Source organism: Anopheles cruzii, chromosome 3 (assembly GCF_943734635.1).
Source record: "Anopheles cruzii chromosome 3, idAnoCruzAS_RS32_06, whole genome shotgun sequence".
Classification (NCBI taxonomy): Eukaryota; Metazoa; Arthropoda; class Insecta; order Diptera; family Culicidae; genus Anopheles; species Anopheles cruzii.
Window position 1 is genome coordinate 37,900,154 of NC_069145.1, and position 13,865 is coordinate 37,914,018.

A 13,865-nucleotide genomic window follows, 5' to 3' on the forward strand; every position below is an offset into this window, starting at 1 on the left:
GGGCTCGGGCGCGTCCTTCGGACGGGTCGAACGGCGACTGGCCGAAAGGTAATCTGTTCCACGAGTGCCAGGACGTGTCAGGGCCAATCCATGTCATGTAGCCCTAGTTTACGAACATGGCAGCATGAAGCAGACTAGCGGCAAACTCATTACTCTTTCTCTCTCTCGCTCTCGCTCGGACGAGAGCCGGAAACGGGCGAGTGGCGAAAGGATTACGGGCCCGTCACAGTCGCTCAACGTTGATCCTGTCGCTGTCGGTAGCGGGCCGGTCGGCCCCGGGGCTTCCGGTGTTTGTCCGCAGGGTTCGGCCGCCCATACGGCGGAGCCTATCGGCCGGGGCCGGGATAATGGAGAAATTTTTCGCTTGCTTCACGTGGCCACCCACCGACCGGCACCATTACTGCAGCGCAGAAAGGCCGTTACAAACACGTCCATCATTCGCCCACCGATCGAATGGTGGCCACGCGAAGCACGGGCCTTCTTCCGATCGTCGTTGCGCAGTGTGGTAATTAACCGTGTTTTCCGCCGGCAATGTTGACCCGGTTTTTCGTCGCCTGCCCGTCGCCCGTTGAAAAGCGCAACGTCAGATGATGATGCCGACCAGATCCTTGCCCACTTTTTGTGGTGGCTTCAGCGACAGGACACACTCGAGCGCGGTCGGTGGGCAACGGGAACCCATGTTTTTTTCTTGCTTTTCCTAATTAAACCGAACATGCTTCGTGCGCGGGCTGCAAACATGATTTGTCGCAAACTTTCGTCTGGTGGCGGAACAGCGGAATGTTCGGGAACCATTGGTGTTGGTTGGTGCACGGGGGGACAGCTATCCCTCAAGCGCGGTTCTCAAAATGTGTTGGGAAAAATGGGTCATTTCACCGTGCTTCTGGAATTACATTTTTTACATTATTTATTCGCTATTCATCCACATGTGTATTAAAAGCAAGGTATTCTGTATGTCCGAGTGTTCATTTGATAAAGCGCTTAGCAGGAAGATTCGATAGTAAAATCGCATTAAAAGTTCTAAATTCAGTCCCGACAGTAGCCAAACTGATGGATTTTTTTCTCAAATGGATGTAGTCTCAAGACGGGAAGATATCGATTTCAGTAACAACGCGTTAGCTAATATCTTCCTTTGTAGAGTATCCGCATGGATCGTAGAACTGTAGAATATCGCCGGGAATCCTTGTTTGTTTGATTTAATTTTTTTCCCCTGAAGAATGAAGAAATGTGCGTTGTCGTACCGAAAATAAAGTCGCTGCTGTTAGAGGTTAGGATATACGTTCGTTTTCACTAGCATGAGGACGAGTCAGTAAGCTCGTGAGTACTTAATCCAAAAATCCGCGATTTGATGAAGGCATCCGTTAAAAGATTAGTATAAAAAATAACAAACCGAAAGGGGGCTATGTTTATTATTGTATCCATCGTCACCAGCTATAGTGACCTGGTTGCGAGTTGCTTGTAATCTCTGAGTTGTGTATCCTGTTGTTTTATTTAATAACCGAGCTCTGAGAGCAGGTGAACACATGTAGTCTGTATGTACCGGGTTCAAAAATATGAAACCGGACTGTGCAAACATACAGTGGATGGCGAAATTAACCTTAGTTCAAGAACACAAAAGATTTTTGGAAATACGAGGATGAAAAACTTGCTTTAGTCATTAAAAAATCAATCAAAAACATTAAATAAGATGTGTAAATGTTAGTTTTGGTGTATTTAGGGATGATTGATACAAGAGAAAAATTTTGGTCAAACATATTTGGAACAAGCCAAATTTCTCTTCGGCGAAAATAACCTTAGTATCCGCAATACATACCATTCCGCTCAGGCAGTGTAGCCAAACACCCTGGTTTTGTTATGTGGCCTTTTCTACAGTCCTTATGTATTGTTTTGGTATAGATTGGTTTGAATAATTTAGCTAATTCTATTAAATTGAGTGGGATCTTTACGCATACTCTGAAGCTCATGAATAACCACATGTTTTCAGTGGTTGGCCGGTCTGGACAAAGATGGTTATACCCTAAAACTTTGATATTATCATCCACGAGATACTACATGACTAGTTCTGGCTTGTGGATTGCTGCAGTATCGTGTGGTGCGGGGAAATCTTCACCTATAAGACTTGTTCCTTCTTGAATGATTTTTCTTTCGTCTATTTATGACCAACTTTCGAGTCAGCATGACCAGGAAAGGTCAACAACTTGTAAGTTTCATGCAAATAATGCATCCGTGGAACATAATACCGTTGTAATTTGTTTCCTAATTGATGATTCAGGTCCTTATAGCAGAAAGTTTCAACTCCTTATAATGAGAGGTGAATCATACCAAAGATTCATCACTCCAAAACAGCTTTTCTCACAATAAACCAGGTTTCAAAGCATGCAGATAGTAAAATACTGTTCTTTTTTCGTATTGGCCATCGTTAGGTGCGGAATTTTGTTGAAAAGAATGCCAGATTTGTCTACATGCTATAGGCTACGTCGAATGATATGCACGGAATCGAGTTGTATACATTCTGATTTTCGTTTTTGGCCAATATTGGCCAATGGAATTCACTAGCTTCTGTCTACGAAACATGGACTCCGGAACACAGGTGGACGCCATATACACGGACTTCCAAGCGGCCTTCGATTCGATCTCGCACGACATCCTCCTTGCCAAGCTAAACAGGATTGGCTGTCCGGATCAGCTGCTGGCCTGGTTCCGGTCTTATCTCATTGACCGAAAGTACTGCGTCAGAGTCGGACCCCATCTCTCCCGGGCCTTTACCAGCACATCTGGAGTCCCTCAGGGGAGCAACCTGGGTCCTTTGCTGTTCTTGATCTATATCAACGACGCCGCATCCGTCGTTTTGGACAGCCGTATCCTCTTGTATGCCGACGATGCCAGGCTCTTCCGCACAGTGCGCTCCGTCGATGACTGTCGACTGCTACAAGACGATTTATTACGCTTTTCCGCGTGGTGCAGCCGCAACGCTCTGACGCTCTGCATACCCAAGTGTCTCGTCGTTTCGTTCACTCGCGCCCGGAATCAGCTAAAACATTGTTACGCTGTGGACCAAGCGCCCCTAGCTAGAGCAGAACTGGTGCGCGATCTTGGGATTCTCCTCGATGGCCACTTGTCGTTCAGGGATCATATCGACCACGCCATAAAAAAGGCCAATCGCTCGCTAGGTGTCTTGATGCGGATGTCCAGCGACTTCGAGGACCCCATGTGCTTGAAGGCAGTATACTGCGCCATCCTTCGGCCCACACTTGAGTTTGGCAGCGTCGTGTGGTGCCCCGCGACGGCAGGCGCTTCGGACCGTATTGAGCGCATCCAACGGCGATTCACTCGCTTTGCCATACGGAAGTTACCGTGGACCGCCAACGACACGATGCCTGATTACAACGCGAGATGTCTTCTTCTGGGGATCGAGCCTCTGATGCACAGACGGCGTGTGGCCCAGAGCTGCTTCATTGCGGGACTGCTGCTGGGGAAAATCAACGCGCCGAGCCTACTCTCGCAACTGCAGCTCTACGTGCCCTCGAGGGTGCTTCGATCCTCGCAGTTCCTTGCAGTGCGTCGAAGTCGATCTGCGTACGGTGATAATGAACCCCTGTCTAGTGCCATCCGTCGCTTCAACGATGTGTTCGAGTGTTTCGACTTTAATATTACTGTAGCTACGTTTCGTGATCGTATTGGTTATGTGCGTCTTAGTTGAATGCCCTTGAGTGTTAAATTGTCGTCCTCCCTGGGCTCAGTTAGGCTTCATTGCCCGTTGAGCCTCAACTACCAAATAAATAAATAAATAAATAAATAAATAAATATTTTAGGCGGATCAGGCGGCGGATGTAGATGGTTTGTGGAGAAGATATTCAGTATACGTTTATTAACTCGTTTTGGTGTTGATTTCTTGCGGCCACAAACTTTAATATGATGAATACGACCTTCATTTTCATACAGCTTGATTATTGCTGCCGATTGCTTGCTCGCTTTAGTCGAAAATTCGTGCAATATCCCTATTATTTTAACCACTAATAGTCAAATTAAAAACTAATTTACGATATTAATTGATTAACTTGGGATATTTAGAGGTTTCTACCAAATTTCAAACTGAGAAACAGCATAATGTCTTGTGAATTCTTCACCATGCGTTTCTCAGCTTTAATTCTGCATTTTGAATATCAAACATGTAAAATGTCATGTTGTTATTGCTCGTAAATTTAAAAAATGTAAACTAGTTGCTTTATTACCGAGCAAAACGAAGGAAATTGGTGTGAAAAATAAAAACTTCAAGCTTCCAAAAGAAACTAAGGTTAATTTCGCCGTGCTCAAATTGACCTATGACCACAAATGGCCGCACCAGTCTACTAGATTACATCTAAATGTCATTTTATCGCCCACATTTTAGTCTTAGAACCTCAATCGAATATTCAACGTCTCAAAAGAACCATTCAAATAGAAGATGTACTCATATTTTCACATATTATTTAAATGTTCATGAGCTAAGGTTAATTTCGCCATCCACTGTATAGCTAGCTGTCAATTTGGTCCTCCTAATTATGCTTTCTTGGCAACATTACCTTATTTTCCCATCTGGCAATGGATTTCAACTTAAAACGAAACATGTTCAAGTCGGGAACTTACGTTTGAAGGCGTTTGAACATGCCCGCTTTTGTTTCTGCTACCGTTTTGCTTACCTTGCTTCTGTTTATTTCTTTAGCGTAATTTTATCCATTTTAAACTTTCCCATGCGTTTGTTATTATTCACTAAAGGTTTTGCTCTTAAATGGATGCACTATCAGGGTTCGATGGCAGACGGATGATCTACGGACGAATCACGTTTTCTCATAAGTTTCTGAACCACATTAACGATGTGAAGGACATTGCAGGCGTAAAGAGATTTGCTCTCGTTTTCAACAGCGCATCGCTCAAACGTCCTGGTGGACGATTGACGTAAGCGGTCGCTTCTGATAAAACGAGACCCCCAAGTTTCGGGGTTAGCAACCGTATGCGTGTTTGAAACGATAAAGTTCAGACTCAATCATTCCATCAAATGATTGTCAAATTATTGGGCGCCTTTCGATTCGTGCTAACCTCGGTGGAGATTGTTATACTAAACCGCAAAAAGGACGCATCTTACGCTCCGAGTCCGGCCAAAGTTATCTCTTGAAGCAATCCCTGCACACGTCATCATTCATCTTGTTTGGACAAACCCGCTCAAGCCTAACACCGAACCAAGTCAGCGACTACGGCGCGCGCTACCTCTCCAGTGCAATTTGGCGGACGAGTCACCCCTCTTAGTCGGTTTGACGCCCGGCTCGACAGTTTTGAGCCTCCCGCCGGTTGGTCGGTCGGTGGGAAATTGAAATCCGTACCGTATGCAAATTAGTGGCACCCTTCGGCCGCGCCCCGGGAAAACCACTCAATTTTCTTTCCCCCACCGCCCGACGTTAGCGCCCGTCTCCCGTGGAATGCCGGGCACGTTTTCGATTTGACATTTTTCGTCCATTCCCTCCGTCAGCAGCAGCAGCGGTGGTGTGGTCGCGCGGTGTAGGCGCAGGTCTTGCAAAACGGTAGACACGGCTGCACGGGGGTGGAGCAGTCTACAGAAATCGCCCACCCTCCGGTTTGCCAAGAGGGCCATCCAAAACGAAGTAGAAAATGGCTCCGACTGAAGTGCGCAGAAAGTAAAAAGAAATAAAAACGATCCAAAGCCAACCTGTGTGCCGGAAACGGAAAACGAATCCACACTCCGGATTGCTTTCGACATTTCGGTGGACTGAATTATTCAACGTGTAGCTCCGGTCACCAGGACGCGGCCGGCCCCGGACCCCGGTGTTGTTGGCGATTGGAGTCCTTGGTTGTTGTTGTTTTTTTTGTACACTGAGGTGACTAGCAGACCACCGGCTCACGTGCCAGGCCGCTGTGGTGCTGTGGATAGTACTGGGAAGTGGGGAAGTGGCTTTGCCACCCAGCCACCGAGCCGGGCCGAGCCTCGAGTTAATAAAAGCTCTCCTCTCTCGATGGCCGTGCGCGCCTTCGGGGTGTGTTTTAGTTCGCGGCCGTGGCGGGCAACAAAATGGCAAACACACACCGCCACGACCAAGGTGCCAAACGCACCATTTGTGGTGGTAATATTGATTTTACTTACCCCCGGTGTGTGTGTGTGTGTGTGTTTGCGAAGGGCCAGTGGTGCGGCCACCGAATTTTGTTGGCTGCGTTTTCAATTTGCGTCTGGTTTCGGGTCTCCTCTGGCAAGGAAAATCTTATACAGAATGGCGGCCAATTGATTTCTCTCTCTCTCTCTCCCTTTCACTCTGGAAAGAAACGAACCTTAGCCAAATCTAAATCAGTGATCCACGAAACCGGCACCACATTAGCAATGTATGAATTTCAAATTCAAGCCCAACGTTGGCGAAATTAAATTCCACAACGAAATAACGCCAGGGGCTGATAAGTCCTGAGACTAAGAAAGAAAACGCGAGTTTTTGTTCGAAATTAGCTTTATTCATCAACGTCATCTCCGTCAAGACACGGTGATTCTAGCGTCGCTCTAACATTTAAATTCCACTTTTGTAGAACGATCTTTACCTTTGGCCTTAAAATAGTAAAATAGTTTCATTTTTATTCGAGCAGAATTTCATACCGGTGAGCATTTTTTTAAGTCTTCGAACAGCCAGTAATAGCCGTGAGCCAAATCTGGCCAATGCGGTGAATGTGAGAGCAATTCGAAGTTCAATTCATGTAGCATGTACAGGGTGAGCAAATTAGTGTGCATTTTTTCATTTGGCTATAAAACAAAAACGCCTGAATATTTTTTTATGCTTTAACTTTTATTTGAAAGGTTGATTCTTAACATTTAAGTATAAAATACAATTTTGGTTGCAGAAAATTTGGAAATATGAAAAAATATTTCGAAAGTGGTAGAACGTCAAATAATTCGTCAAAACCACATTTCATTGAAACTCATTTCTACCTCGGTGGCTATGTTAATAAGGAGTATTGTTGTTCGGAAAACTCACAAATCATGCAAGAGAAGCCAATGCACCCACAACGAGTGACTTTTTGGTGCGGATTTTTGCTAATTGGTTTTTCGGCGAAATTGAAGTTGAGAACTTGGACGGCGTTTGGTTGGAACAGGACGGCGCTACGTGCCACACAGTGACAGCCACAATCGATATTTATGTTATGCGAACATACCAGCAGCTATTGACAACCTTAAGACCGAAATTTAAGTTGTTATTGAGGAAATAGAACCACATACAATCGAAAATGTACTCAAAACTAGGTCGACCGAATAAGCTACTGCTAACCAAATCGTGGTAAACATTTTACCAAAATTGTTTTACATAAATAAATGTTAGGAATCAACCTTTCAAATAAAAGTTTAAGCATCGAAAAATATTCGGCCGTTTTTGTTTTATAGCCAAATGAAAAAATGCACACTAATTTGCTCACCCTGTAGCTAGTGTTTTGATTAACTTGCGATAACGGTGCGTTGTTTTTGTGAAACAATATTTGTTTCTTTGCCATGTGCGACCGTTTCTTAGCTATTTCGGCCCTCAAACATTCCAACAAAGCCACATGATATTCACTATTGATCGTATTATCCTTCTCAGTCGATGAATATTACACCACGCACATCCCAAAATACCAAGGCTTTCGGACGCTTTGGACGAGATTCACCAGTTGCTCTCCACTCAGATGACGATCGTTTTGATCGGAAACAATCCGGTTCATTACGTTTAAAAATGGCCAAACACTGTTCAGAATTATCAACACGGCTTGGTTTATGTTGGTTTTGGTCAACAGTGAGCCAACGCTCCAGCCACATTCGTCATCAAATATTCATGAAATTAAAGCCAACATGCTCATTTGAAATCTTTTACAGCCGTCATGTTTTCTGGTGTGTTTCCGCCTCATTTGGACGTACACTGCGTTCTGCATCACTAACATTAAAACAAGAACTTGTTTTTAAACCATTGTTTTGAAAATAATGAGCACAAAAACTCAACATCTTATTATGAAGTTTCAAATGCTTTCGTTTGACGATCAGTACAAACCGAAAAGAAAAAGCAATGAAAAGCAGTGAAAGCAATAGGACTAGCGCCATTGAAGTGTCAGGCTCTGAGATTTTCAGCTCATGTGTTATCATGTTTTGGAGAGATATAGAGAGACCGGTAGCCCGATCACGTTTGGCTAACGTCCTCCAAAAATTCTGCAATGATTCAAATTCTATACACTCCATAAAGCACCCTTTAACCCTTGGTTGGTTCACTCTTTATTGAAAACAGCGCTCAACAGTTTCGCCAGTACGGACGGTTCTTCGAATCTGGGGGGCCGATTTTCTGTTGATTAATTTAAAACAATCGTAAACGATTTTATCATTCACTTTTACTACGGCTACCCGGAAGAGTGTGTGCCTCCCCCACACCCCCCCACCAAAACCGGGACGCGTACCAATACTAATTGGCCAAATCGATCGACCGGATCTGGCATGTTCCGAACGGCACGTAGATTCCTTCGCCTGCCCAGTCCTCTGGATTAGCTTAGCAAAATCTCCGATCCGGCAACGCTCTTCTCGGGGGGGGGGGGGGTTCGGGAGGTTTTCGGCATCGCATCGGCACCGGCCGCCACCCGGCTGGGTGGGTGGTGGGTGGGTTGGTTGTTATCCGGTAATTTATCACTCACTGCGTGACAGCGCCGACCGAGCGCGCCAGTTGATGAACGGCGGAAGTGCGCTCAAATCTACGCGTTCTAATCGGGATGAGAGATTGATTGGTTTATTTGCCGGATGTGGAGCGATCGATCGATCGTTGTCGTTCTCTCCCGGCTTCAATAATTGAAATCCGCTCATTTGCCGCGCGAACCGGTTCGTTTCGGGGGGCGAATGATACGTACGGCTGGTTCGAAAGCCAGCCGGGGAAAGTGAATTATGTTCTACAAAAACTCATCCTTGTTTCGGGCCGCAATCGGCGGTTCACACGGTTCCGTTATCTAAATCTGAGTTCAGCGTGCCCTTGTTTGCGGCACACAATTGACATCTAACCAATGGTTGAAGGCAATTGAGATTTGCCTTTCAGTTGTGTGCCGGTTGTTTATGGCGCACACACCACCGACACGTTAGCGCGTGTGTGGAACCAGGAGCAGGACTACACCGGAACGTTCCCACAATGGCCGTACTTTCTGGCGAGAGCACTCTTGAAGTTTGAAGTGCGTTGTTTTCCCCTGCGGCTCTCCAGCCCAGACCGCTCTGGTGTTTAAATGGCTCACGGTCCAGCACATGCTGTAAATATATTCATTCATTTTTTTTCCTAATCATATTTAAATCATGTCAGAAAGCACCCAAAGTGGCGAGCCCTTCGGCTGCGGTCCATGCTGTAGGATCCAGGGCCAGGACCAGGATAGCCACAGCCTTGGTTTTACGTGAAACAAAAACATCGGAAAAACAACTCGCGCCACGCACTTGTGAAGCAAAACAGCCACCAAAAAACAGAGCACTTTAGTGTGTTGGTACCGTGTGCGAATGGCGGAACCTTTTGGTGTGTGCGGCAAAGTTCTTTGCACTGACCGAGCTGGATGGGGCCGAGCATGGATGTGGAGCACACCAGGCCTTTGGGGGCTGCCTTTGATCCACGGTCGATCCTTGGCGTGCGTTGCGCGTGTTGGAGCATGCCAAACCCATGCCTCGGGAGAGCAGCGGCTAGACACGCCACAACGGAAGTCGATTGTTGCCGAACGACGCAGCTCGCAACACCCTGAACGAAAATGAACGAAAAAAAGAGGGCACCGGCGCGCAACGAAACGTTGCCCAGTTTAGGGCACTGCGCCGCCTAGCGGAAGCCATAAACAAAACGAGTGTGGCCACAATTGTTCGGGTTCGCAACCGAATGGTTTCTCTATCCGTTTTGTAGCTTCCTGTCGGTCGACGGCGCGCGCCCCAAGCAAGGACTCGGTGCGTGGCCGTAGCACGAGTGGAAACGCATCGGACGCGTCTGGTGTTTCGAAGATGACGCTTCTTTCTGACTCTGCCGATGCATTTCGTTTTTTTTGCACCGACGGCTCGAGAATAGGACTATTTTTCACAATCGAGTAGGCTTCACGTCGCTCGAGTAGGCTGTGGTTTTCTGATCCGCTTTTCGAGGATAGCTTCTGCTACCTTTGTCGTTGTTTCTTTGGCTGATGTATCCAGTGTCCAGTAGAAAACTGAAGATCAGAAATTGAATAAAAAATTGCTCGAAAGAGCTCGAAAGTACTCGAATACGTTTCTCAACACACGCAAAGCGATCAAATGCGAAGGTATGTCCATCAAATCCAATTTAGCATCCCTCGCTCTGGTCTTTCTGGGGTCTTGGTCCCTACATCCTTAGTGTTCTTCTTACGCATCCCTTGGCGTGGTCCGAATCAGATCCGAAAAGAAAAAAAAAACTGTGGACTTTAATTGGCAAAGGTTCGCTCGGTGCGAGTGCCTAGGTACCTTAGCCCCCCCAGTACACCCGCCGGTTGCGGTCGGCAATTTGTGTTCTGTGTGTTCTTGAATTGCCCTTGACGAAGTATGTGGCGATGGTGTCGAATTTCGAACACACTCACACACAATGCTGTCTCCACATACTCTCCACTCTTGGCGTGCGTGTGTGCGTGTCCAGATGCCGGATCAGTCCCGGTTCGCTACACTTCATTAGCTCCTTTTTTGCCACCTCCTCCCCGGCGTGTGCCGTCCACCAGCAGACACACCCAGGACCACGGGTTGGAGTTTGGCAGCGTTCCGTGTCTTGACCTAGACCTCTTCAACCCCCCGGCCTGTTCTGGAGGCCCATGGCAAGGCAGCAAAGAGGAAGAGGAGACACACAATGGAATCCTTTCACTTTCCGGGTTTCGTCGAAAGCGTCACGCCAGGCAGAGGCCGCCTCCTGCGAACCGGGCCTTAATTGGCCTCTTAATTAATGATGTCGCTGTGCGCGTCCCTTACCTGGTCCCTCGTTCGGTTGCATCAAAGGTAATTCGCCATAAGACACGTCGTCCCAAGCCCCCCCGTCCCAGACCGTCGTCGAATTCTTCCGCACGATCGACTACAACGCACACACGCGCGTACCGTGATTGCATTCAACTGTCAAGTGTGCCGCGAATTGCATACGAAAGAAGGCGGCACGCTGATTGGTTCGCCCCCTAGCCCGCCCCCTGACTGTTGCCACCGGCCGGTCCGTGGACGCACGGAATTCAATCCCTCTGAATTTTGAGCCCTTTGACGCACTGGTTTTATCGGCCCTCTCTGTCGGCCCCCTTTCACAGCCAAATCCGGTGTGCGTGTGTGTGTGTGTGTGAACAGCAAAAATCCGTCCTTTGAATGCAGCTCAAATTTCACGATGCATTATGTTGGGCCACCACCACCGACCAACGAAGCGGCGGACCCGACCGGCTGCACTTATTACCAGCCACACAGACACAATTCACAATAGTGCCGAAAAACAATGGATGCGCCTTGTGGCGGCGACGGCGACCGGGTTTGTTTTCCGTTTTCACGAACTCTACTCCTTTTCGAGCCGGCACCGCGTTCGGGCGGAGCTTAGGGTTGAGCCAAAGACCGCCGACGTCTTTGCCGCCCGACGGTTTGTTCCGTTTGGACGGGTTTTTTTTTTGCCTCGCTTGCTGGTGTTTATTAATTTGTTGTTGTTAACAAACTATATGGCCTGTGGAGGGCCTGGTGGGCAACTCTTTATCGCTGTCCTCTTTATTCGTATTATTTTCTCCCTCTTCCCACCAGGATGCCGGCCGAGGACATCTGGAGGGGCTGGCGTCGGTGTACTGCGAGCTGCTGATGGCCCCGTTCGGTGAGGTCCTGGCGGCGCTGGAAGAAGCACGCCAGCGGGCCTGGTCGGAGAGGAGCCCCCACAGCTCGTCCGGTGGCGGCGGTGGTGGGCTTATCCGCGGCCACCGGGGAAGCTCCTGTCACGGAGGCCTACCCAACAGTCACAGCCAGCCGATCTACGTGCCCGGCAAGTACTCGGTAAGTAACGTACGGTCAGTTAAGCCAAGAGAAAGTACAGCACGAGAATAGGATCGTGTGATGTTTGAACAAAATTCGAATTCCTGGAGTTGTACCCAAAATTGTAAGGGACGAACTTGCTCAACGAGACCTCCGGACTGAGTTGACTTGGGCTTTGCTGTTTTTATTGATCTAAAATCAGTTGCTAGCACTGCTGCGTCTTGACTAAGTGCAGTCTGAGCAACAGATTTATGGGGCTGCTGATTAAATCATTAAATAACAATTAAGGCTGTAAACACCACGAACATAACTGCATTGCGATGGCTGTCAGCATTAACTCTATGCAAGAAATGAAACTTTGCCATACAGTTATGTTGGTGATGGCGAAGGCCTTTGTTCATGTCCTTAATTGTTCTACGATTACTTCACCAACTCCATGCATCTATTGCTCAGACTTTAGTTAGGCAAAATGAGCCAATGATTAGATTGGTATCCATTTGCACATCGAATACTTTTTTGGTGAAAACATTCCTAGAACTAGGCTGTAACTAGAAAGCCAAGCCAAACCAAGTTAAGTTACTCTTCTAAATCTATTTTCTGTATATATTTATACTTTTCAATCAATTAACTGTTGACCTTTCAATATCTTAAACCAAAACCAGTAAGGTCTCTGATTACCAATCGAAGATTTACAATTCTTTGATTCGGTTAACGTGCTGCTTATCAGTTGCTGCCATTGGTCGTCCTTGTTCTCCACCGGTTTTAAGCAGTTGTACTGAAAGTGAGCATAAAAACGCAGCTTCTAGCCGTGTGCAATGCAATTTAAATACTGTTTTACTAAAACTAAAACTAAAACTCATGTCGTGTCGTAATTCCATGACGCCTTGAAAAGTATTGAAAGTTGAAACAAAATTTCATTCCACTGTCAACTGCGCAGCTACATGACTCGCAGCATTTGGCCCGACGATTCGTCCGATTTCTGTTTCGACGCGGCTTGCCCCTCGGCGCACCTTCGGAGCATCTCAACTCAGAACAGTTGGCCGACGGAGTGGTACGGCGGCGGAACCTTACCCAATTCTGCCATTCCCGCGGACTAACGTGTAGCGGGCAGATTCTTGCCACTTGCGCCGTAAATAATGCTCCCTAATTGCCGTCTGCCACCCAAATCGAATCGATCTGCGTGAGTGGCCAGCGTTTTGGGACCAGCATCATCCGGCCAGTCAGCTGCGCCGAATTTAAACTCGCGCAAATTACCGCCAATGATGCGTTCATTTTCTTCGCCATTTTGTGTACGGCTCCTGGCGTTGCATTTGTATGTTGCTGTCTCTCTATCCCTCTCTGTATCTCCCTGCGTTCCCACTTGTTTGTTGTAAGGTCTCGTTGCGGCCCTCTGCGTGGGGTCCGCAATGTCAGCCTGCGGACAGCTTGAAGTGCGCGGTGGTTCCCGGGTGAGCCGTACAGCGAATTAGCCGAATGTAAACGCATCCATTTGGGGAAATTGATCGCCTAGCGAGCGCCATCTGCTTCCGTCGCCCTAATGACAAGGCACGATTGGCACGGAATCGCGACCGAGACCGCCGGGAGAGAGGAATGCGGCTGCCCAAAGCAAATAACAGTCCCCTGCGAGAAACTGGCCCGACAGGTCCTCCCGGTCGCTGTGTGGCCGTGGAAGACGTGAAGAAGATGTTCTTCGCGCTAAAAAGATTATTTTGCCGCTGGACGCGCAACCACCCGGCTGCTTTGTGGAGGGACCGGTGGCGACCGTCCCCGTTCGCTTCCCCTGCGCACGGCGCATTCCACGTGGCAAGATTGAGAAGAGGAGCAAGAAAAGACAATCCGAAGAGACACGTTTAATTGTAATAATTAAATTGCAAATTCTGTCCGCGTTCACGTCAAGCTCCGA

The 13,865-nt window shown here is 47.5% G+C and overlaps 1 protein-coding gene across 1 annotated transcript in view; it reads left to right on the top strand.

Moving 5' to 3' along the window:
* LOC128271740 (uncharacterized) overlaps window positions 1-13,865 on the top strand; it is a 130,008-nt gene that overhangs the window by 80,337 nt on the left and 35,806 nt on the right. The window contains exon 2 of the mRNA XM_053009368.1: window positions 11,741-11,983. Within this exon, the coding sequence (XP_052865328.1) occupies window positions 11,741-11,983 (243 nt within the window). The remainder of the gene's footprint in view (window positions 1-11,740; window positions 11,984-13,865) is intronic.